At 52.3% G+C, this 24,619-nt stretch overlaps 1 protein-coding gene across 2 annotated transcripts in view; it reads left to right on the forward strand.

The window, feature by feature from the left end:
* MIDEAS (mitotic deacetylase associated SANT domain protein) overlaps positions 1 to 24,619 on the forward strand; it is a 25,147-nt gene extending 528 nt beyond the window's left edge. Inside the window, exons 2-13 of one of the 2 annotated variants that reach the window (XM_045287997.1) lie at positions 192 to 1,862; positions 3,134 to 3,433; positions 12,689 to 13,037; positions 14,329 to 14,395; positions 14,845 to 14,987; positions 15,083 to 15,186; positions 15,533 to 15,608; positions 16,203 to 16,291; positions 18,726 to 18,875; positions 19,770 to 19,982; positions 20,632 to 20,828; positions 21,109 to 24,619. In XM_045287997.1, the coding sequence (XP_045143932.1) occupies positions 438 to 1,862; positions 3,134 to 3,433; positions 12,689 to 13,037; positions 14,329 to 14,395; positions 14,845 to 14,987; positions 15,083 to 15,186; positions 15,533 to 15,608; positions 16,203 to 16,291; positions 18,726 to 18,875; positions 19,770 to 19,982; positions 20,632 to 20,828; positions 21,109 to 21,283 (3,288 nt within the window). In that variant the 5' untranslated portion in view covers positions 192 to 437 and the 3' untranslated portion in view covers positions 21,284 to 24,619. Of the gene's footprint in view, positions 1 to 146; positions 1,863 to 3,133; positions 3,434 to 12,688; positions 13,038 to 14,328; positions 14,396 to 14,844; positions 14,988 to 15,082; positions 15,187 to 15,532; positions 15,609 to 16,202; positions 16,292 to 18,725; positions 18,876 to 19,769; positions 19,983 to 20,631; positions 20,829 to 21,108 lie in introns of those variants that run through there. The other variant, XM_004698703.3, reaches the window with a different exon arrangement.

Consider the following 24,619-nt stretch of genomic DNA (forward strand, 5'->3'; position numbering starts at 1 on the left):
GGGGAGGGGAGGCGCTGGGAGACAAAGGACCTCAGGATTGGCACTGCTTCGGCTGCCATGCTGTTCGCCCCCCCAGGTCATGAGTGGTGCTGATTGTGACCACATGGCCTTGGCGGCCCCTTCCTCAGCCCATGCTGCCATCAGGCACCCTGGGAAGCTGACACTAGGCCACTCTCCTCTCCTCTCCTTAGGCACCGGGACTCTGTGGGGGAGCATCACACGCTGGGAAGAGTAGACCGCCAGCCTCAAGAGCCTCCTGAAGAGGAAGAAGAGCCAGCCCAGCCCTTCCTTCTCGTGCCTGAGCGAGTGCAGCAGCGTTTCCGTCGCCTTTGCCGTGCCCGCTCCTGGACTAGGACCGGACTTCCAGCAGGACTGCTCCCCAGGGGATGGGCAGCGGGTGAAGCGGGTCTCACTGCCGGGCCCCAGCAGGCCACATCATGAACCTCCAGGCCCAGCCCAAGGCTCAGGGCAAGCGGAAGCGTTGCCTCTTCTTCAGTGACCAGGAGTCGGCGTCCAAGGAGCAGCCCGCAGGCCCTCCACAGGCCGCCAGAGTGAAGGAGGAGCCATATTTTGGACACGAGGGTCCGTCCGGAGGCATCCCCACCTCCCAGCCAGTGGAGCTGCCCCCGCCCAACAGCCTGGCCCTGCTGAACTCCGTGGTGTATGGGACGGAGCACACCACAGCAGCTATGCTGTCCCAGCAGGTGGGCCCCATCACGTGGTCCAACCCTGTGATGGCCCCAGGGCGGGGGACCCCAGAGCGGGGCGGGGGAGTCAGTGACAGTGGCTGGCAGCAGCAGCCCGGCCAGCCTCCACCCCCCTCCACGTGGAGCCGCCACGGCCTTCCTCTCTACAGCGGACCCAAGGGGAACCCTCACGCCGGCGTGGGGCTCTCCACCTACTATAGCCACGCTGAGGCGCTGAAGCGCGAGAAAGTGGGGGCCCCGCAGCTGGACCGTTACAGGAACGCTGTGCAGCCGATGATGTCGCAGAAGGTGCAGCTGGAGGTGGGGCGACCCCAGGCCCCCCTGAACTCTTTCCATACGGCCAAGAAGCCCCCAAACCAGACACTGCCTCTGCAACCCTTCCAGCTGGCCTTTGGCCACCAGGTGAATCGGCAGGTCTTCCGGCAGGGTCCTCCGCCCCCCAACCCCGTTGCGGGGTACCCCCCGCAGCAGCAGCAGCAGCAGCAGCAGCAGGCCTCCCTGCCCCAGATGCAGCTCTTCGAGAACTTCTACCCCATGCAGCAACCGCCCTCCCAGCCCCCCCAGGACTTTGGCCTGCAGCCAGCCGGGCCCCTGGGGCAGTCCCACTTGGCTCACCACAGCCTGGCCTCGTACTCCTTCCCCCCGAACCCCGATATGAACCCAGAACTGCGCAAGGCCCTCCTGCAGGAGTCGGCACCCCAGTCTGTGCTACCTCAGGCCCAGATCGCCTTCCCCCGCCGCTCCCGCCGCCTCTCCAAGGAGGGCGTCCTGCCCCCCACTGCCCTGGATGGAGCTGGCACCCAGCCTGGGCAGGACCCCGCCAGCAGCCTGTTCCTACATCACTGGCCCCTGCAGCAGCAGCCCGCGGGCCCCCTGGGCCAGCCCCATCCTGAAGCCCTGGGGCTCCCGCTGGAGCTGAGGGAGTCACAGCTGCTGCCAGACGGAGAGAGACTGGCACCCAATGGTCGGGATCGGGAGGCCCCTTCCATGAGCACCGACGAGGCCATGCGGGCAATGGGCCCCGGGGACTATGGGCAGGTGCTACGCGGTGGGGTGATCCAGAGCACTCGACGTCGACGCCGGGCCTCCCAGGAAGCCAACTTGCTCACCCTGGCCCAGAAGGCGGTAGAGCTGGCCTCCATGCAGAACGCCAAGGTGAGGGACCGGGGTGGAGGCTGGGCTTCACAGGGCGGATGCTGCGGGGTGTCTGGGGGCAGGAAGAGGGCCAGAGATGCTAGACCCATGGGGCAGCTTTCTCAAGTCTGTGAAGGAAAGGCACCCATACAAGTCAGGGACTTCTGAATTCTTTGCAAAGGACTCTCTCTCCCTTAGGGCAGCAGTTCTCAACCTGTGGGTCTCGACCCCTTTGGGGATCGAATGAACTTTTCACAGGGGTCGCCCAATTCATCACAGTAGCAAAATGACAGTGATGAAGTAGCAATGAAAACAGTTTTATTGCTGCGGGGGCTGGAGGTCACCACCACATGAGGAACTACATTAAAGGGTCTCGGCATTAGGAAGGTTGAGAACCACTGCCTTAGAGAATTCTTCTGACCTGTGGAGCAGCTGAGGTTTCTATCTGTGAAGGCTCTTCGGCCAGAAAGTGGGCCAAACCTTTGAGGGTTGGCCTCCATCTGGGCCTTAAAGGACTAGGCAGAGGAGGGGGGGGGGTAGCCATTTCTGGATCTGACATGCTGAAAGACAAGAATGTGGAAGCAGTTACACAGGTGATTACATCAGAATGATTACAAACAGGTGCCGTTTGCTGTGTGTGAACTGTAGTGCTATGATTTTAATATATATACATATATGTATTTTAAGGAAAAGAATAGGATTTTTAAAATAGGCCATCATAAGCAGTCATCAAACCTTGTGGGGAAGGGGTGCTGTCATTTATCCTTGCTTTATAGCTCAAGACACTGAGACCCAAGTAGAATTTCCCAAGGTCACATGGCTAGGATAGAAGCCTAGTAGAGCCAATCCTGAAGCCAGTGTGTGCTCCCCCCCTCAACATGTCCACACCCTCAATGTCTGATGGGCCAGGCTGCTGTGGAGGCGGTGGCAGACTTTGCTCTAGCCAGTTGTCCACACGGGCACTAGATACCAAGACAGCCCTTCCCCCTGCAATGGGTTCCAGGTTTACATTCTGCAGCCAGGATGCGTGTTGGATATTAGGGTACGATTTGGTGTGCTAACCACGGTATGGGCCAAACACAATGAAAGGCTACTTGTGGCCCAAGGTCATGTAGGGTCTCCTGCCTCAGGCCATGTGGCTTAACAGTGAGGTTCTAGAGAGCGTTTGGGAATGCGGTGTCAGAGACGTGGCGAGCCATCGTGAGCATCCGGTCCCTGGGTTAAACAGACCAGCAAAGCAGGCCGTGCCCTTCTAGACCTCCCCTCCATTCCCTTTGCTCGTTCTTGCCCAGGAGACGAATGGCTCTGAGGAGAAGAGGAAAAGTGTGCTGACCTCAACTACCAAGTGTGGGGGGGCGTTTTCTGAGCCTTCTTTGGCCGCCAAGCGAGCCCGAGAGGACAGCGGGATGGCGCCCCTCATCATCCCAGTGTCTGTGCCTGTGCGGACTGTGGACCCAGCGGAGGCGGCCCAGGCCGGAGGGCTGGACGAGGACGGCCAGGGGCTGGAGCAGAACCCGTCCGAGCACAAGCCGTCCGTCATCGTCACCCGCAGGCGCGCCAACCGGATCCCCGGGACTGAGGCCCCAGCTCAGGTAGGAGAGGCCCCTGATCCAGACTCCTGCCGTCCCGGTGGGCTCCCACCGCAAGAGGAGCACGGGTGGGGGTGCAGGAGGGTTTCACTGCACCCGTGGGAATGCAGGTTTATCTTTTTAGACCAAACTTAGGGGAACATATTTATGGGGGATCGCTAAACAGCTTTACACTTGGGATGGGGGAATCTCAGATGTGTGCCTCCGCTTCATTTCAGATCAGCGGCGGCTGATTGGGGCCCTAACCTGGGATGTGGAGAGAGAATGTTGGTTTGCTGGGTGCTGAGTGGTTTGTTGAAAGCTTTGGTTTTGTCCATTTCTTTGATTTGTTCTGCAGTGTCTGTTGTGTGTCATGTGAGGCAATGTTGTTAGAAGAATGCTCACTTTGTTTGGATTAGACATTTTATCATTAGGGGTGTTGTAATGTCTAGTAATCTTTCACCTTTGAAAGTCCAATTCATCTGATATTCATGTAACAAACACTAAGCGAGTATTTTCATCTTTCTATTCTCAGCCTACTCTCTTTAGGGTGCATCTATCAAGTGGCTTATAGTGAAGGTTTCTTAGGATCCACTCTAACCATCTTTTCATGAGAGCATTGTAGTTTACCTTGAGTGTCATTACTGATTTACCCATTGTCTCCAATCCGGACTCTTCGAGCCTATAGGACAGAGTAGAACTTGCCTACAGGGTGCGCAGGGCACAGCCTTTTCCCTTGAAGTGGCTGGTGGTTTTCAACCACCAGCCCTTTGATTGGCAGCTGAGCACTTAGCCACTGAGCCACCAGGGATCATTAATTACTGTGATCCAGAAAACAAAAGACTACCACCAAGTTGATTTTGACTCATAGTAGCTCTCTATAGGGTTTCAGACCTTAGATCTATCTTTATAGGAGCAGACAGCCTTATCTTTCCCCTGAGGAGTGGCTGGTGGGCTTGAACCTTTGACCTTGTAGTTAGCAGCCCAGCCCTAGCCCACAGCATTCCTGTGGACTGTTTGGGCTTGTTTCTTTGTTTCCTCCACATACTTGTAATGCTTTTCTATGGCTTCCCTGTCAGCCTTTCTTACCCTGCTTTCTGGGAGAGAGCTGGTGCCTACAGAAGGCAATCTGAGTGACTATTTTCTCAGTTCTCCCAAAGTTGGTGCATGCATGCCGTTCTTTTTGTTAGATGCCATCTAGTTGGCTCTGACTCGTAGCACAACAGACTGAAACACTGAATGGTCCTGCAGTGTTCCCATGCCTGAGCCCATTGATGCAGCCACTGTGCCAAACCATCTTGTTGAGCCCCTTCCTCTTTTTCTACACCCTTTCTTTCACTTTACCGCACATGATGACCTTTTCCAGGGACTGGTCTCTTCTGACAATGTATCAAAAAAATGTAAGGTGAAGTCTTGCCATCCTTGTCTCTAAGGAGCACTCTAGCTTTACTTCTTCCAAGACAGATCTGTTTGTCCTTTAATCAGTCCATGGTACTTTCAATGTTCTTCTCCAGCACCACACTTCAAATGCATCCATTCTTCTGTGATTGTCCTTATTCAATGTCTGTGGGAGCCAGCCCACAACCAAATGGGTCCTAAGGGCTGGTTGTGTAATTGAGGGAAAGATATAAAGAGACATGCAAAAGTTTGGGGGTGCTCACCTCCTCCATGTAGCCAGGTCTGAATGGGAGAGGGAGAGAGAATGCATTCTTTCACCAACTTACATACAGTCTCGGGGAGTGTAAGCACCCCCAACCACAGACATTATCTTAACACTAGAGGTCCCTGAGCTCATTGGGGAAGTAAAGTAACACCAGTGCTGAGGGCAGGTAAAGGGGACTGACTGTCCCTGAGCAGGAAGAACAATAGCAACATGTCTGTTCCTAAAGATAAAGCCCCGGCCGGCTGGATAGTAACTGGCTGTGTGCTTGGAAGAGGGATCATTAGGCAGCACAATATGGGACGGTATTGTGGGGAGGATTGTTAATAAGGAGAACGTGACTGGGACTTGGTTCTCCAACTCACAAACATGAAGCCCTCTTTCCACCCAGAATCCTGGCCTCTCAGGCTTCTTTAATCACGAGTATAGAGAATTTGTCTCTTCCCGGTCCTCAGTTTCCCACAAATGTCCAACTTTCACATGCATATGACCCAACGGAGAATACCATGGCTTGGGTTTGGTGTCCCTTAGTCCTCAAAAAGGACCCAAACATCCTTGCTCTTCAGTATGCTAAAGAGGTCTTATCCAGCAGATTTACCTGATGCAAGACAGTTTTTGATCTTTTGACTGCTGCTTCCATGAGCATTGATTGTGGATCCAAGTAAGACAAAATCCCAAACTCTTGATAACTTTAACCTTTTCTCCACTTATAATGATGTTACCTTTTGGCCCAGATGTGAAGATTTGGGTCTTCCGTACATTGAGTTGTATTCCATACTTAAGGCTACAATCTTTGATCTTCATTAGCAAGTGCTTCAATTTCTCCTCACTTTCAGCAAGCAAGGTTGTGTCATCTGCATACCGCAGGTTGGTAACAAGCCTTCCTCCAATCCTGATGCCGCATCCTTTCTCATATAATCCAGTTTCTCTGATGATTTGCTCAGCATATAGATTGAACTTGTTCTGTTTGCACAACTGCCTTTTGATCCAAGTACAAGTTCCGAATGAGCACAATGAAGTGTTCCGAAATTCCCATTCTTCTCCAGGTTATCCACAGTTTATTATGGTCCACACAATTGAATGCCTTTGCATAGTCAATGAAACACAAGTAAATATCTTTCTGGTATTCTCTGCTTTGAGCCAAGATCCATCTGACATCAGCAATGATATCCAACCTCTTCTGAATCTGGCCTGAACTTCTGGCAGTTCTCTGTCAGCGCACCACTGCAACTGTTGTTAAGCAAAAGTTTACTTGTGTGCAATATCATTGACATCATTCTATAGTTTGAGCGTTCTGTTGAGTCACCTTCCTTTGAAATGGGCATAAATATAGATCTCTGTCTTCCTAGCATAGACCTGTGAGTGCTTCCAGTGTTTCTTCAGCTTTCAGCAACATTTCAGTGGCTATTCATCAATTCCTGGAGCCTTGCTTTTGGCTAATGTTTGAACTTGTTCCTTCAACACCATTGGTTCTTGTTCACATGCTACCTCCTGAAATGGTGGGCTGTTGACTAGTTCTTTCTGATACAGTGACCCTGTGTTTTCTTTCCATCTTCTCTTGATGCTTCCTGTATCATTCAATTTTTTGCCTATAGAATATTTCAAAATTGCAATTTAAGGATTGAATTTTTTCTTGTGCTCTTTCCATTTCAGTATGCTGAGCATGTTCTATTTTGGTTTTCTGGGTCCTTGCACATTTTTGGGTAATATTTGGCTTTGTCTTCTCAAGCTGCCCTTTGAAATTTTTTATTCGGCTCCTTGACTTCATTCTTCCTTCCATTTGCTTTAGCGACTGTGATGAAGAGTGAGTTTCAGAGTCTCTTCTGACATCCACTTGATCTTTTCTTTCTTTCCTGTCTTCTTCGTGATCTTTTGCTTTCTTCATGAATGATGGTCCTGGTGTCCTTCCACGGCGCCTCAGATCTTCGGTCATCAGAGTTCAATGTGTCAACTCTGCTCTTGAGAGGTTCTCGAGATTCAGGTGGGATAGACTGAAGGTCGGATTCTGGCTCCTGCGGACTTGTTTTCATTTTCTGCAGCTTTATCTTGAACGTACATAGGAGCAGTTGATGGTCCGTTCCACTGTTGGGTCCTGGTCTGGCTACAGCTGCTGCTATTGAGCGTCTCTATCGTGTCATCCCACAGATTTGAATTCTGTGTATTCCATCTGGGAAGCCCATGAGTATAGTTGCCTGTTGTGTTGTTGAAAACAGGTATTTGCTGTGAACAAATTGGTGGCTTTGCAAAATTCTGTCATGCGATCTCCAGCTTCATTTCTATCACCAAGTCTATATTTTCCAGCTACTCTCTCTTTCCTCTTTGTTTCCAACTTTGGCATTCCAATCACCAATGACTGTCAGTGCATCTGGATCGCACATTTGATCACTTTCCCACTGAAGTCGTCAGTTTGCTGTGCTATGGTGGCTTATATGTTGCTATGATGCTGGAAGCTATATCTCTGGTACTTCAAATGCCAGCAGGGTCACCCACAGTGAACAGGGTTCAGCAGAGCTTCAGACTAAGAACAGACAACAAATAAGGACTTGGCTCCCCACTTCAGAGGAAGAAGCCGCTGAAAACCTTATGGATGGCTTCAAAGCACTGTCAAATACTGCAAGACTAAACAAAGGAAGCAGGGCATCATGGGAGATACTGCTGGCAGATGGGCCCTTAGGGCTGAGGGCCCTCAAAACATGACTGAAGAGGAGCTGATTTCATGGTGACGTGAGTCCAGTACAGCCCATGGGAGTGGAACCTTCAGGGTCTTCATTTGCTGATGGGGCACCCCTCAAGGTCAAGCGAAACCACGCAAAACTCTTCTAATGATTGGAACTTGGAATGTGTGAAGTATGAATTTAGGAAAATTGGAAATGGTCAAAAATGAAATGGAACACAGGAAGATCAATACCCTAGGCATTAGTGAGCTGAAATGGACAGGTATTGGCCATTTTGAATCAGAAAATCTTATGATTTACTGTGTGGAGAATCACACAATCCAGAGGAATGGCGTGGGCTTCCTTGTTAGAAAGGATCTTGCTAGATCCTTCAGGAAGTACAGTGCTTTCTGTGATCAGATTATATCTACTGTCTTCAAGGAAATCCAGTCAATACAACTATTACTCAAATTTGTGCCCCAACCACAAAAGCTAGTGATGCAGAAATTGAAGAAAGAAGATGTCCCTGGCTAGCGCCATTCCAGCTGTGGAGAGAAGTTAACTCCTTGTGTACAGGAATGCCTGAGGGCATCAGGGCTTTTAAGTAGTTGAAAAAAAGTGCCTGGAGGTGAAAACATGCATCTTTGGTTTATTGAAATCAAATCACTTTCCCTCTTTGGAGACAATGCAAGTTGTAAAGACACTCTAATTCTCTTTCTCACTTACCCCCCCCCCCCAACTTAGGGAATTCCTGACTTGCATTTTCATTCTCTCTCTAGTTGGACATCAGACGAGTGTTATTTTATTCAGTTGCGGATCATTGTATGTCCGTGCAAATGTGCTTTGGAGTGTTGGTCTCCAAGCATTCCTCTGGGATCATGTATGTGCCTCTAGAACATCCTGAGTCTTTCCTCTGTGTGACTCAGTAGTGATGTCATCTTTCCTTCTGTGTGACTCATCTTTGATTGTCTGGAAATGTTTTCATGGCACCTGCAGTTTCGCAGGATCATTTTTTCTGGGTGGAGAATTTGAACTTGGCAGTTCTTCTGATACTTTAAATAGAGCATTTCCCTGTCTTCGGGCTTCTCTTACTCGTTCCTGCAACATAGAAACCACTGAGCCCTGTAATGTCTCTTATCTTGATACTTTGACGTTTACAGCAGTTGTACTATGGTAAACCTAATACCATACCACATTATGATATGCTTTCTTTGTATTATCTTATTTGGAACCTGGAGTGTTTTTTGAATACTGTGTCTGTCCCGTTTTCTATCTTTTCTCCTTCTGGGACTCCAGTTTAACCTTTGCTACAATTTATCACCTCTCACGTGCTGCCATTGGGTCAGGGCAGACTCATCATGACCCTAGAGGAAAGGGTAGGGCTACCTCTGTGGTTACGGAGACTCTAACTCTTTACAGGAGTAGGAAGCCCAGTCTTTCCCCATAGTCCCTATTTGTTGTCTATTATGTGGGGTTTTATATTCTCCATTTTACCCACCCACCCCCAGTCCAATTAGTCTTTTAGTTCACTAATTCTGTATCTAGCTATGTCTGTTCTGCTGTTCAGTCCACTCATTGAGCTCTTATTTGCAGTTACAGTTTCAATGACAGTATTGTCGCCTGATTCATTTTTAGACTTTCTAGGTCTTTGATGAAATTCTCCCTTTTACTTCATTTTAAGCATAGTTTCTTTCTAGGTTCAATGTGATCCTTCCATTTGTGGCAGCCCCTCACAGATTTACTGTGTTTATGAGGGGGCTTCGAGAAGTGTGTGGAAAACATCTCATGACCTTTTAACTCCTTTTTTTTTTTTTTTTTGCAATCTGTTTAAAGTTCCTGCTATATTTCCCTTACCTCTTGTTTTTAAATGTGTATCTTGCTGTTGTGTGCGCCTTTTTAAAACGTGAGTACCAGACATTAGATGTACTAGATAACCAAAAACTCATCTAGGTGTTTAAAGACCAGATGATGATTTCCACTTCTAGAGAGGATTTACCTTTGCTTCACTGGGTAGCGGCTGAATCACTTTAATCAGATTAAGATGATTTGAAGCTGAATTTCCTTCCATGCAAGGCCTAGTCTATTTCTGATTCACCTTCATCTGAGGGTAGAGTCCTTTGGTGTCCCGGTCCCAAACCCAGCAAGCCTTCCTGGACAAGCCAGTGTTTATGCTGCTGACTCCTGAATTGGTGAAAAATCTCCGCTCAGTTCTTTAGCTTCTCCCATTGCCTCTGCTCCTGCTGGCAGCTGCCTCTAGGGCAAACATGGCATTGGTGCCAGGCTCGCCTCGTTGAATTGCCTCTTTTCTTGGATCTCGGCTCTTTAATTCTTTTCCAACTTAGTTGCTGTCTGATACCTTCAGAAATGTGGTGTTTTGTTTTTTTAATGTTTTACCTAGCTTTTCTATCTGTCCTCAGCTGCAAGTTTGGCCTCCTTACTCGTAAGGGGGGCTCCAAGAGCTGTCGTGAGCGGCACAGTTTCTGTCCTCTGGTTGGAGAAACCAGAGAGGTTTGTGCTGGAGGCTGGTGGCAGGGCCAGCTTGTCCTGAGAGTGGGCAGGAAGGAGCCTTAGCAACCACAGAAATGAATGCCAGTGTTTCACAGATGAGGAAACGGGTCTGGAGAAGGCAGGAGACCTACTTTGGGCCAAACAGCCAAGTCATGGTGTGGTGCAGCTGGCCCTAGAACTTGGATTTTAAGCCTGTGAGCTTTAAGCTTCGCTTTCTACAAGTGTCCTTGTGGGGCTTCCATGAATGGCCAGCAACCCCTGTGAGCCTAGGAGGGACTTTTCGAGAATTTCCTGGAAAAATCTCATTTTCTTTTCATTCCATTTTTCCCAGCTTACTTGCTCTCTGATACCTTCAGAAATGTGCTCTTTAATTGTGTCATCTGGCCTTTCTAGCTCTTCTCAGCTGGAGATTTGGCCTCCTTAACAGGCTTCTTCTTCAGAGACAGAAGTAGAGAGCACTGTAAATGAGCCCTCCAGGATTTACCTGTTGCTGGTGTCGCACCACACAGCCGGTCCTGTTTCCTCTTTACCTCTCCCCCTCCTGGGTGGTTTGGAAGGCAATCCCAAACAATGTATCCTTTTTATCCATGAATTCTTCAGTTTGCATCTGAAGAACACACACAAGGATATATATATATATACATATTTTTTCACAAGATCATAATCATACCCCAGCATTAATGATAATTTCATAATGTCATCAAATATTCAAGTTTATATCCCCTTTCCCTTATTATTGAAATATAAATTATTATGGCTAGCTGAGTGTATCTTAGCTTTCCTATCTAACCAGTTTGGGGACCTTTGGATCCATTGCATTTTTCTGTGTTATCATATTATTCCCCTAAAGGCTGGAGAATGAATGATTTCAATTCTTTCTAGTTTTACAAGGGAAGAGAGCACACACATGGGTAGAAGCCAGGGCAAAAGGCCTCATGGCAGTTGGGGCCCTCCCCTGGAAGGCCCTGTGAGATTTGGGGTCCTCCCTGGAGGCTCTGTGGGGTACAGAGTCCATTGTTCCCTGTCTGCTCAGCTCACCTGTTGGCAGATTGCAGCCCGAGACATAGCCTGGGTGCTGCTGACCTGGTAGGGCTCTCTGTTGAGAGGCATGAAAGGCTCCTCTGGCTTCACAGCCCTGTCTCCCACTCTGCACGGAGGTCCACGGAGCACACCAGCAGAAGGAGAAGGCTGCGTCAGGGAGACTAACTCTTAACTGGATGAGTGGGCTAGCCTCGGCCTAATCCTATGGGTACAAAAGTTCTGTGAATGAGGGCAGAACTCTTCATTTCATTGTCCTGCACCCAGCTCAGGTCTTGGCACCCAGGAGGGGCTTCCCTCTAATGCAGGGCCGACGCTTCAGTGAGACCGGCCAGTATTTATTGCGGAATCCCATGACGGGGTCCTGTTCCTAGCTTTTCCTACATCGTCATTTCCTTTAGTTCTCACAACTTTCTCAATAGGGTAACAAAAAACCAAACCCACTGCCCTCCAGTTAGTGCCCACTCAGGACAACCCTGTGGCGGAGGCCAGGGCAGAGCAGAACTCCCAGGGTTTGCTTGGCTATGATCTTTATGGAAGCAGATCGCCAGGCCTCTCTTCCTTGACTTCCCTTGGAGGGTTTGAACTGCCACGCTTGATCTCGAAGTCGAGGGGAAGGCCCCAGTACCATCCAGAGACTATCCCATATTAGAAACAATGATACCCCCGAGAGGCTGAGTCATTAAAGAGATCATGACGGCGGTTCAGCGTCCGAGCCTGGGCCCTAACCGCTGCATTCTCCTTTCCCAAGAGCTTCCCTTTCTGTCAGCACTGGAGCTGGGCCCTGTGGGCCAAATCCAGAGCCTGGAGAATGATTTTTACATTTTCAAAGATCTAGATGCTAAGAACAAAAACAGGGGACATGAAACAGAGACCACACGTGGTCCACAAAGCCTAAGCTATTAACGATTAGTCTCTACAGAGAAAGTTTGTCAACCTCTGCTCTAAAATAGCAAACAACAAGGCCATTCAGTCGATTCTGCCTCTATAGCCTTATTGAGTCAGGGACCCTGTAGGGCTGGGGGCCCTGGTGGCGCTGTGGGGTGAGTGCAAACCCCTCATCCCCTCCCTTCAAGGGCAAAGCCTCCTTGGCCGCTGTAAAGATTTAGAGCCTCTGAAGCCATTACATCGGAATCAACTTGATGATTTTTAATCTTTACGGAAGCAGGGTGTCACATCCTTCCTCCACGGAGTCAGCTCGTGGGGTTGAACCTGTGGCCTTTCGATGAGCAGCCAGGCACTAAGCCACTGCCATACTTGGGTTTCTCCCTCTGCCTAGAGGGGACCGACCATTAGAAAGGTCTTTTACACAAGCTCCCTTACTCAGGCTTGCCTTGCTGGGTGTAATGGGCCACCAAGCTCTGAAGGGGAAACCTGCAAGTGGGGGCTGAGCCGTCTCTACTCGGTGTCTCTCTCCAGGCTGAGGACATGATTGCCAAGGTGGAGGGGGAGCAGCCTGCCGTGCGGAAACCGAAGCAGCGGCCGAGGCCCGAGCCCCTGATCATCCCCACCAAGGCGGGCACCTTCATCGCCCCACCTGTCTACTCCAACATCACGCCGTACCAGAGCCACCTGCGCTCGCCTGTCCGTCTGGCTGATCACCCGTCGGAGCGGAGCTTTGAGCTGCCCCCTTACACACCGCCACCCATCCTCAGCCCCGTGCGGGAAGGCTCCGGCCTCTACTTCAATGCCATCATGTCAACCAGCACCATCCCCGCCCCTCCTCCCATCACGCCGAAGAGTGCCCACCGGACCTTGCTCCGCTCTAGTGAGTGACATCGCCCACGCCCCCGGGACGGTTGGGAATCAATCCATGTAGGGGAAGAGGCGTGTGGGCACGGAGGGGCCCAGAGCAGACATTTTGGAAACACGAGGCCGGCCTGGGTGGTGGTGTGCCGAGAATGTCGCTTCCTCGAGCTCCACGGGGCTTCACAGACGATCCGGGGCTGGTGGCGAAGAGGAAGGGGCGTAAACAGCCGCCCCGCAGCCGCACGTGGGTGTGGCCGCCCCAACACGGGTTTAAGTAAGCTGCGCGCTGGCGCCGACGGCCTAGCTCGCTGGTGCCCCCCGGCGTCTGTGGGCGGAAGAGCGAGCTACGTCCATCTGCCCGCGAGCGCTCCGCGACTGTGTGGGGCTCCAAGGCCTGCCCTTAAGAGAGAGCAGGGTCACTAGGAGTCCTTGTGAAAATCTGGGAGACAAAGCAGAGGACCTGGGCAGCCAGGGAGGGAGGCCGACGAGGTCCCAGTCTGCAGAGACTTTGCCCCCGGGTGGTATGGAAGGGATTGTGTAGGAGGTGGGGCCAGGGTTGAGCTTGAACTCCGGTGAGTGGGGGCTGGGAAGGCATGGGAGGTATAGGAGCAACGAAGCCTTGGGAGTGGGTCCGCAGGGACAATGAGGAGCTGCGAGGGAACAAGCTGGAGGGTCCAGGCAAGAAGGTGAGGGGAAGGGAGGACGGGGCTGCACCCGTGGGAGCCCGGAAGGCCCCACCGGAGAGTTCAGGCTTTATCCCACCCTGCAGGGGTGACACCTCGGCAAACTTTTCCACCCGCCCTTTTTTGAGCAAGGGAGTGTCTTGATCCTGTGGAGCATTGAGGCCCATCTGTTCAGGAGAAACAGGCAGAGAATTCAGAAAGGACGCGAGGAGTTGATTTTGCAACAGTTGACACCACTTGGCTAGAATGGAGTCAGTCCTTTGGTAGAACTAACAATATCGGCCCTGTTATTGTTACTGTTACAAGTGGTAACAACTTATTCAGAAAAACGACAAACAAAAAGCAAACCGCAGCAACAATATCTAGTGCATTATTCCATTCAGTCCCCCAGTTAATGCTAGGAGCTAGATTTTAGTCATCCCTATTTACAGATGAGAAAACAGAGGTGCCAGAGATATTTAGCCGAGTGCCTGCCATGTCACACTGAGCAGGCTGCAGAGCTGGGTGGAGAGAGGGCCTGCTTTCTGCGACTGAACCTCTGTGCTCGCCACCCTGACTCATCCACAACCTGGGTGGGGGCGGGGCGGGGTGAGGGTGCCATTTACCAATCTGTTCTTTGCCCCATAGATAGTGCTGAGGTCACCCCGCCTGTCCTCTCTGTGATGGGGGAGGCCACCCCAGTCAGCATTGAACCGTAAGTGCAGTCCTGGGGTGAGGGTGGCCTGGTGGGGTCCATGCATGCAGGTGGGGCCTTGAGAGCAAGTGGAGGACTCTGGGGGTCTCCCAAAGGGCTGAGCTGGGCATCTGCAACCTTCCCTGGGTTTCTCCTCTTCCTGCTCCTGCTTCTGTATAGAAGTTGCAGGAAAAAGAAAGGATCGGTCTGGATTTGCATCTGAGGAAAATGGGACAGGATCAGCCCAGAGACTCCCAGTCTGCCACTCTGGAGCTTTCCTTCCTTTGCCAGCCCCCATGCTCTGCTGTCCCCAGGCACCCCCAGCGGATCATCCTGACTGTCCCCGGAAGTCAGCTTCCCGTACCTCAAGCAGAGGCCTTGCCCCTGTCCACCACCTCGCTTGTCCCCAGTGAGAAAGGCCACCTCCTCCCTAGAGTGAGGCCTCACTCCCTGCCTTCGCACCCCTGCAGGCGGATCAACGTGGGCTCCCGATTCCAAGCGGAAATCCCTGCCCTGAGGGATCGCTCCCTGGCAGCTGCAGACCCCCACAAGGCCGACTTGGTATGGCATCCATGGGAGAACCTGGAGAGCAGCTGGGAGAAGCAGAGGCAAGGTAAGGAGGGGCCCCTGGGAGGCAGGCAGGTGGACGGGGGCCAGGCCCAGCCCAGCCCTGGAGTGACTTCCTTTTCTCTCTCCAAATGGCTCCAGTGGAAGACTTGCTCACAGCTGCCTGCTCCAGCATTTTCCCCGGAGCTGGCACCAACCAGGAGCTGGCCCTGCACTATCTGCACGAGTCCAGGGGAGACATCCTGGTGAGAACGGTGCCCGCTGAGGGGAGGGACCCTCGGGGAAGCCTGCATGGACCCTGCTGGCATGGCATGCTGGTTTCAAGTGGGCCCCGAGTCTGGCCAAGGGAAGGCTGTAAGACTCTTCTGCCCACCCTGGTCCTCGGTTCCTGGTCATGGCGGGCTTTCTGTCCTGGGTTGCCTGACTTGGGTCTACTCTCTCCAGCAGCCCCCAGCCCTGATCTAGAGCAAGCCTACCCTTTACTACCTCCCCACCCTGTCAAGCCCTTTGGAGAGACCCTGTGGATTTTGCTCCGATCCGAGATGCTTGGTCCACCTCGGAGACCTGACCTTTCCCTCTCTTCTCTGGTAGGAAACGCTGAATAAGCTACTACTGACGAAGCCCCTGAGGCCCCACCACCACCCACTGGCAACTTATCACTACACAGGTAGGCCTGGGTCGGGTGGCAGGGCCCTGGGTCTCTGGACTCATCAGGGTCAGTGAGACCCTGTTTTCATGTCTCTGGGTTGTGGTGAGGGAATGGAACCGACTAAGCAGGGAGTGAAAGGCCTAACATCAAAGCAAGGGTTAGCTCTCAGGGACTCCCTGGGGCCTGGAGGAAGAGGGTAGATACATGGGGTCCCAAGAAGATGAGGGAGTCTCATGCAAACCAGCATCAGGTGTCAGAAGGACGCTTGAGACCAGGCAGTGTTGCCTTGTGTTGTACGTCTGATCCCCTTCTGGACACTGCACTTTCCGAGGGACATTGACCAAGTGCTTAGCAGGAGGGTCGCGTGAATGCTCTTCTTTCTTCCTCAACACCGCTGGGGAGGTGGGCTCTCTGATTAGTTCCCTTTCACGAGCCAGGAGTCTGAGGCTCACAGGCTCAGGCACATGGCTGGTAAGTAGCAAAGTGGGGTAGGGGGCGGCCCTAGATGCCCACCCACAGAGGCTGTGATGGGTGCTCTTGCAGTCTTGACAGCTGCTCAGCCTTGCCCCCGACCCTACCCACCTCACCTGCCGGTCCCTCTTTGCTTTTCAGGCTCTGACCAGTGGAAGATGGCCGAGCGGAAGCTGTTCAACAAGGGCATTGCCATCTACAAGAAGGATTTCTTCATGGTGCAGAAGCTGGTGAGCTGGGTCTCGGTTTCAGTCACTAGGGAGAGGACGTTGGGCTTGCTCTGCCAGTGCTGGCCCAGCAGTTGCTTCCCAAACTCCCTCTGTGTGACAGACAGGCTTCCCTCCCATCGTCAGTTCCAAGCTCCCTCATCCCACCTTAGGGAGGTATGCCCTTCTTGGAGGTATTACATCAGAGGGAGGCCCCAGCGGGCATCAGACCCAGCAGCACCCAACTTAAAGTAGGCAAAGAGGGCCGAGAGGGCAGGTGGCCAAGATGAGTCATTCCCCAAAGGGCCAGAGCAGTCAAAGGCCACAGTTAACATGTGGGGAGGGGAGATCACACTAGGATGAGTGAAACAGCGAGCCAGCTACACTGTCTGTGTAACTAACCTGGGAGCCTTCTGCCCACTTCCTGTTGCACCCAGGCCTGCTGAGAGATTCCTTGTTGGCTTCCATTCCTTCCCCAAACGGACAGCTGACCATTTCTCTTTCCTTGCTCGTCAGTCATACTCCCTGGAAAGGAGTGATTACCAGAGGGAACCCAGTGTTTCTGAAATTCTCCCCACATTCTCTTTACAAAAGTAGAGTGCTTTTCTCATCCAAGGACGTTCCAGCTGTCCTCCTATGTGGAGAAGGAGTCTTGCAGACTGCTGAGAGAAAACAGTTTTCAGAAATGTACTGTCTCCTCCTGGGGTTGTAGATTGTGTCAAGGAGGGCTCCAGGAACTAGACACAGTGCTGATGAATTCCCCTACAAGTACAGTTGTTCAGAAGTACAGTCGTTTGTTGTGTGTCAGTAATCCCCTATTCCCTGATTGGGTGGTGTGCCTATAAAATTCACCAAGGTGCCCCTATGCTTTAATGAAAAGCGTAGACCATCAGTCAAACACATGATCACAGAGGATTGATAGTAAAAGTGTAACCAGGATCTAATTAATGTGTGGCATGGCCATTCCTGTGAGATGAAACATGTCTGTTTTCTCCTCACAAACAATCCTCACTGATCTCAGGCTCTCTGGACAGGACATGTCTATTTCCAAGGGCAGCCCAGTAGTGCCTGGCCAGACTGGGGGCCTTCGTGGAAGGGGGAGGGTGTTACAGAAAACAGCTTCTGTTTGTGGGGGACTGTTCCAAAGCAGAACCTGTGGTCTAGGGGGTTTGTGAAATGAGAGCGACAGGATTTCAGAGCCTGGGAGGCCCTGGGAGGGCATGCAGAGCCACCCCATTCACCATTTGCATGCCAAGAAACTGCATTGAGAAGGTGAATGACCCACCTAAGGCCACACAGCCATCTAGGGGCAGAGTCAGGAGCAGACTTGGGTCTGCTGCCTGCTGCCTTCAGGTTTTTCAGGGGTTTCTTGTTAGTTTCCTTCCCACTCCTTTCCCCACATAGGACAGCATAGCACTTCTCTATCGTCACGTGTCCATCCCCACTCCCTGGAAAGGAAGGACACCTTCTGTGTAGGTTGAGGGAAAGGATCTGTTTTTCCAGGTTGGGGCTGTCTTTGATTGTGGATGGTGCCCAAACGTCTGCCCTTTAATTTTTTTCCTTTGGAAAAAGTTCAACCTTACAGCAAACTCGAAAGAATGGTACACTGGACACGGATTTAACCCCTACTTAGTCTGACCAAATGATAACGTTTATCATGTTGCTTTCTCTCTTCCATCTCGCTACATATACTCAACTGTTCTCTCTGCCCTTTTTGGCTGTTCAATAAAAGTAACTTACAGCCATTATGATGCTTAACCTTAAAGACTTCAATATGTTTTTTTTAAAGACATAGATTCTCAAACTTATTTGGCCGGCTGCCCCCTTTGCAAGAAAAATTACTCAACCCTCCCCACCCCTCACCCCACCCCTGGCCATTAAAAATGTTTGTACTCTAGCCTATAGTGGAGGGTAAAGGGTAGGTATTGGTTTTTACATCCCCTCTTAGATCATCGTAGTGCCAGGGTGGCATCACTCACTTTGGGGAACACTGTTTACAAGAACAAGGTTATTCTACAAGACCACAGTACCATTATCACACTTCAACGGATAACAGGAGTGTTTATCTGATGTGCAGTTTAGGTTCATGTCTTATTGGCCAGTCCAGGGTTGTTTGTTGCAGCATGCTTGGAGCCTCGGTGGCATGGTGGTTCTCAGTTCCAAAGGTGGGCTGTTCAAACCCACCAATCCATTCTGTGAGGAACACAGGTGACATACAGACTAAAATTCGGAAACCTTGTAGCAAAGTCCCGCTCTCTCTCTCGCAGGGTCAGTACACGTTAGAGCTGACTCCATGACCGTGTGGGGGCTTGTGGTGGAGCTGAAACTGGAGGAATGCTTACATTTCCCTAGACACGCTGTGTTCACCTCTCGGCCTGACCTTGAGAGAAGATGAGAGTGTCCTGAGGCAGGTGAGCTGAGAGAAAGGACTCTGACCACAATTTTGGCTTAAAACTAGATCGAGACCAAGACTGTGGCCCAGTGCGTGGAGTTCTACTATACCTACAAGAAGCAGGTGAAAATCGGCCGCAATGGGACGCTGACCTTCGGGGATGTGGATACAAGCGATGAGAAGTCAGCCCAGGAGGATGTTGAAGTGGACATTAAGGTGACTCCCTTCCTAGTCTCTGCTACTTAGTGCCCGAGTGGGGTCTAGTCTGGAGAGCAGAAGGGAGGTAGTGTAGTGTCCCTGTTGTCTAGTAGTACACTGTGTTGATGCAGAACATCGAGGAATACCCCCAGTATTTGCGTTCGTATCAATTTACTGTCTCTCATCGAAGCCCTCTGACACCATTCTTGAGACTTTGGCCTTCACCTTTGTCAATGTTACTGCTGCTGCATCCTGTTGCTTGTCACCAACACTGCTTTTTGCTTTGTTCACTGTCATACCTATCTATAATAGTCAGTGTTGCTTACTATGAATAGAGAGTACTGGTATAAAAACAAACACAAAAACCTATATGACAACGAAACCGTGCTGGTACATTCGAGTGGGCTGCTATTCCCTGCCAAGGCTCTGGTGCTGCAGCCTGCCCTCCCTTTGTTGGAGGGAAAGATTATTACGGACGAAGACTTTGTCCTTGACCAAGTTAGGAGGCCTTAGAGAACGAAAGGACAGTGTTACTCTGTGTCCGTGTCTCTGGGCTTGACAGAGAGAAGTTTAGGTTCCATTTGAGTATGAGGAGGAGGTTGAGGTGCAGAAAGTGTTACTACTAAGAGAGTATGGAATTGGAGCTCTTGAGAGTCCAGGAGGAGAGTGACTTGTGGGGGGACTGGCTCGTGCCCTCTCTGTCCCCTGGCCTTCCCCCAAGGGCTCGGTTCCTTTATGAGGACACTCGGGGCTCAAGCCTTCCTCTTATGCCCATGTAGACTAGCTTTGGGCACCTGTGTTGCCAGAAGGCTAAGCTGAGCCAGACCAGGTGAGCTGGCCTGAGCACCTGGCCGATGACTCCCTGCCTTCTTTCTTGTCCATTCGTATCCCCCGCCCCCCCCCCCCACCTAGACTTCCCAGAAGTTCCCAAGGGTGCCTCCTCCCAGAAGAGAGTCCCCAGGTGAAGAGAGGCTGGAGCCCAAGAGGGAGGTGAAGGAGACCAGGAAGGAGGGGGAGGAATTGATGCCTGAGATCCAGGAGAAGGGGGAGCAGGAAGAGGGGAGAGAGCGGAGCCGGAGGGCTGCGGCCGTCAAAGCCACCCAGACACTACAGGCCAATGAGTCGGTAAGTGTGACGCTACCCAGAGCGCCCGGGGGCTGGTGTGTGTGTGTGTGTGTGTGTGTGTGTGTGTGTGTGTGACACATGCTTACAGAAGCGGCCACCCATCACCTCTAAACACACATGTGCACCTTTCTGCGCCCTGGCTGTGTTCCTGCTCCAAGAGCTTTGCCCTCCGAGAGAGCTGGCACAGTGCACAGCCACAGCCCAGGGCCCTTGGGGCTTCCCCATGCTGAGGCCCAGCTCCAGCCCCAGCCCCAGCCCCAGCTCCACTCCTGCTCCAGGCGTCTGCTCCAGGCGTCTGCTCCGCATTTCCCACACTGCGAGCTCACCAGCTACCTGCCTGCCGGTCCATCCCTCTACCTGGGTGTCACTGAGGGCAGGGCTTTCTGTCTGTCAGCTCTCTGTCCCGAACACCAGCCACATGGCCACATCCCACAGACCCAAGCCTCCAGGGGACTGGGGACCCGAACACAAGCTCCGTTTACTTGAGACACAGGGTCCCCAGTCAGACTCGTTGAGAGGGCCCTGTAACATCGAAGGCCATCCCACTGAATGACCGCCCTGACGGCGCTGCCCAAGGACAGCAGAAGCTCCGTGGCTGTCAGCGGCCTTGGAGGGCCCCCTTGACACGTCCTTCTTTGATCCCCCGCAGGCCAATGACATCCTCATCCTGCGGAGCCACGAGCCCAACGCCCCCGGCTCGGCGGCCGGCCAGGCCTTGGAGAAGCCCAGGGAGGGGCCAGGAAAGTCACGGAGGGCACTGTCGTTCTCGGAGAAGAAGAAGAAAGTGGAGACGTTTAATAAGACCCAGAACCAGGAGAACACGTTCCCCTGTAAAAAGTGCGGCAGGTAAGATGGCAGGCCTTCGTCTCCCCCGCACCTCGCCCTCCTGCTGACCGGCGGCCGGAGGCCGGTTCGGGGGCGCCCCGAGCTGGGCTGCGCGTTCTGATTGGTCCAGGGCGTTTCCAGGGCAGTGACGTCGCCGGGCAGCGGGAGCCGGGCGGGGTGGAGCCCTGAGTCCGGAGCCCCTCCCCCAGTCGGTGCCCGGTGGCCGGGAGACGGGGACTGGGGCCCCGGGCGGGGGGCGGGCCCAGACTCCGACCTGGAACGCCTCCCGCCCTGCGTGCAGGGTGTTTTTCAAGGTGAAGAGCCGCAGCGCCCACATGAAGAGCCACGCGGAGCAGGAGAAGAAGGCCGCGGCGCTGAGGCAGAAGGAGAAGGAGGCGGCCGCCGCCGCGGCCCTGGCGGCCGCCGCCCACCAGCAGGCCCTGCGGGAGGAGAGCGGGGCTGGCGAGAAGGGCTGAGAGGCGGGGCCGGTTCCGTTCGGTCGGGCTCGGGCCGGCAGCCGGAGGGGCTGCCCCGGCATCCCCGGGGGTGTGGGACGAGAACCACACGGACGTCCCGCCGACGAACCAACCAGACAGTAAAATAAACGGCTCTCTTTGTTGATCAAGGCCCCGGGAGCAGTGTTCACAGGCAGCGGGTGCCAGGGCGCTCGCATTCTGTCCGTCTGCCTGTCTGTCTGCAAGTTGCCCTCGGACCTTTGTGGAAGGCCCTGCGCGGGCCAGACGGCCACCGCTGCCTCTTCCCGGCCTCGGCCTCCAGGCTGTGGCCCCCGAGAGCCAAGCACAAGCTCACCCCATGACAGCATCCCTCCTACTCCCCCCTCCCAAACTCTGGAACAAGGGACTCCCCCGAGAGGGGGCTCGGCCGTGGTACCTGTGGCCCCCAACACAACATCCAGGCCGCCCAAGCTGCTCCAGGGACCCTGTCCTCAGAGAGGCCACCTCCTGGGCAAGGAGGCCACCGGGATGCCACCTGGGAGCCTGAGGACAGGTACCTCTCCCTTTGCTGCTTCCTGGAAAGGGGTGGGGTCGGGCAGGGGACTAGCTTCTCCTGTCCCAGCCCGGCGACTCAGGGCTCAGCCTGCTGGAGGAGGGGAACTGCCCAGGCCGTCACCAAAGGGGTCACCCAGCCCAGATCTCCTGCTTCTTCCTCCTCGCCAAATGCCTTCAGGCCCTGGAGGCTCCAAGGGGCTTAGCCCTGGGGAGGCCCAAAGAGGGGGTCCCCAGCTTGAGCCTCCTTGTGGGGCTCCCAGCCTGCCTCTCAGCCGCTGCTCTGGGTCCCACCCTTTCCAGTGCTGATGCCCCCAGCCCCCCAGTCCCTCACGCTGGAGATTTCTGGATCCTTCCCTGAAAGGGTGTGTGCGTGTGGAGGGAGGGGGCGTTGTCTCCGAACCAGAATGGAAGGGAGTCTTCATTCCTTGACTCCTGTCGTATGGGAGCTATTTATTTATTCTTAATATTTAATTTTTTAACATCCTCTCAGGGACCAGGAGCCTCCTGCTTTCCAGAGGCCCAAGTGCATTTTTCCCAAAACAAGGCACCTCCATGCCCTCCCCCTCACCCCCGCGGCTCTCTCCCCTAAGGCTCAAAGGTGCCCCCACCTGGTTGCTCTGAAAGCTCTTGTTAGCACTGAAAGGAGGTGGCAGCAGGGAGGGCATCACTGGAGCCACCCAGAAACTAGCAGGCGGGGCGACCAAAGGCGGGTTTTGTTAGCTACCTCTCCTCAGGCAGACTTGCACATCACCTGAGGGGCTTGGCTGGGGGCCAGGATCCCAGTTCTGTTTATCAGCTCTGGGCCCTGGCCGCAAGAAGTGGGATTTGCCTCTGAAGCAAAGGGTTGGAAGATTATGGAGTCCTCTGTGCTTGCCAGCCCGAGAAGGGCCGAGTGAGTTTTCTGATCTTGTTATTCCATGTCATTCGTTTAAACGAAGTTCTAACAAGTCAACAAGGTAGCAGGGAGCCAGAAAGCAGTCTCGCCGCTGGAGCTCTGGGGCAGCTGCCAGGCATCAGGTTGGCAGGGAATGGGATTAGGCTTGGCAGGGGCAGGGGATTGAACTATTCACCATCAGGTTTGTTTGTTTTTTTCAGCGTTTGTGTATGCATGAATGTGGCTTGACAGGACCCCAAGTATGGGGGAGCAAGATGATTCTCCCTGTCCAGGACGCCTACCCTGCTCTCTGCCCTCTCAGTTGCTTTCTACATAGCCTTCAGCCAGCTCAGTGTCCCAAGATGGCAGAAATCTGGTTTCTCTCTAGAAGCAGGAGGGTAGCAAATTTAGGCTCTCTTTCAATCACTTGTGTAACATGAGTGCCTTCACAGCTTCGCCCCAAAGTGCTACTTAGATTTCCCAATATATGTATTTTTTGCCTATTTAAACTGTATTTTATTTTAGGCCCCTTTATGGACATGTGGTCACAGAAACCTCCTCCATTCCTGGGAGGCGCTTCTATTCAGTGGTAGGTAGCTTCCAGTACTTGCAAGAAACCTCTTTTAATAAGAAAGTGATTCTCTTCTCCTGAGAGTCTGGAAGCCAGACCAGGTGAATATACATGGGGACAGTCAAGAGAGTGCCCACCTGTATTTCGTCCTCCAGCAGCCTGCCTACCAGATGCCTGGGTCTTAGCTGCAGCTGGGAGATTTAGCTAGAATGCAGTGTGAAAATGAAAATGTTCAGAGGGCAGATGCAATTATGGTAAGGGACCTGCAAAGAAAGTAGGTGCAGGCGTAGAAGCTGGCCTAGGTAGAGATCCTTCATGGTGCTTTTCTCTCTGAACACATCGCGCTCGGCTCTCTCTCCTCCTTTTCCTCAGAGCTCTTTGCTAAGGGAGTTTGATGACAACCCCCACCCCACTCCCAGCCTCCATCTGCACTCAGCTAAGGGCATGAAACTAACCCAGTGCCTGTGTCCCAGACCATGTCCGAAGTCTCGTACCCACCCAGCCAAGGAGATGGTGCTACCTGCACCAGCCTCCATGCCTTCAGCAGCACCCTCCCCACCCCAGCTAAAGTACATGCCTGCCCTTCTGCCGCTGTGCTTAGTGAGGTCCTCCCCTGGCACAGAGGTCGTGTGCTGCTTCTGTCCAAAGGGATCTCCTATTGTAACTGCCTCAGTGACCCAAACTCTTCTCATGTGCCAGATGTTCAGATGAACGAGGGAGGGGTACCACACATCCTCCGGCCTCAGTGGTCTGTGTGCTCACTGGGGCTTACTTTTCTGGGTCGGTATTTATTACCAAATAGGCAAGCCTAACTTCTTAGGTTTACAGAAAGTATACATATTTTTATAAGAAAAAACAACCAATTCTGTGCCCTCCCCACATTTTGCTGTGTTAATAAGATTTGCCTTTAACACAATTCACAGCTGTGTCGTCTTTTCCTCATTAGTCTTTAGGTGGAAGGCCTTGTTGGAGGGGACAGAGCACAGGAACAGCCTTGATATCCTGTAATTATTGTGTAAATATTTTAATAGCATATAAAGAAGTATATTCCTTTTATTTTGAAAAAAAAATCAGACACTGCCTTTGTGTGTTTGCTGCCTGTGGCCCCCTTTTTAAAAGACTGTTACATATTACAATAGTGTACATATATATCTATAAATAATACCTCCTTTGCTGTACAGTTGTGATAGACCAGACTAAAGATTTTATTTTTTGTGTGCTTTTTATAAAAAAGGAAAAATTAATACACTAAAGAAAATCTTGCTGATGTGATTGTAATGTACTTATGTAACTTATTTACTTTCGAATGCCCCTCTATATCTTTAAACCTTTTATTAAATAAGGTTTTAAAAACTCA

This window comes from Echinops telfairi, unplaced genomic scaffold, assembly GCF_000313985.2.
Source record: "Echinops telfairi isolate 266 unplaced genomic scaffold, ASM31398v2 ScPeMD7_18;HRSCAF=68, whole genome shotgun sequence".
Classification (NCBI taxonomy): Eukaryota; Metazoa; Chordata; class Mammalia; order Afrosoricida; family Tenrecidae; genus Echinops; species Echinops telfairi.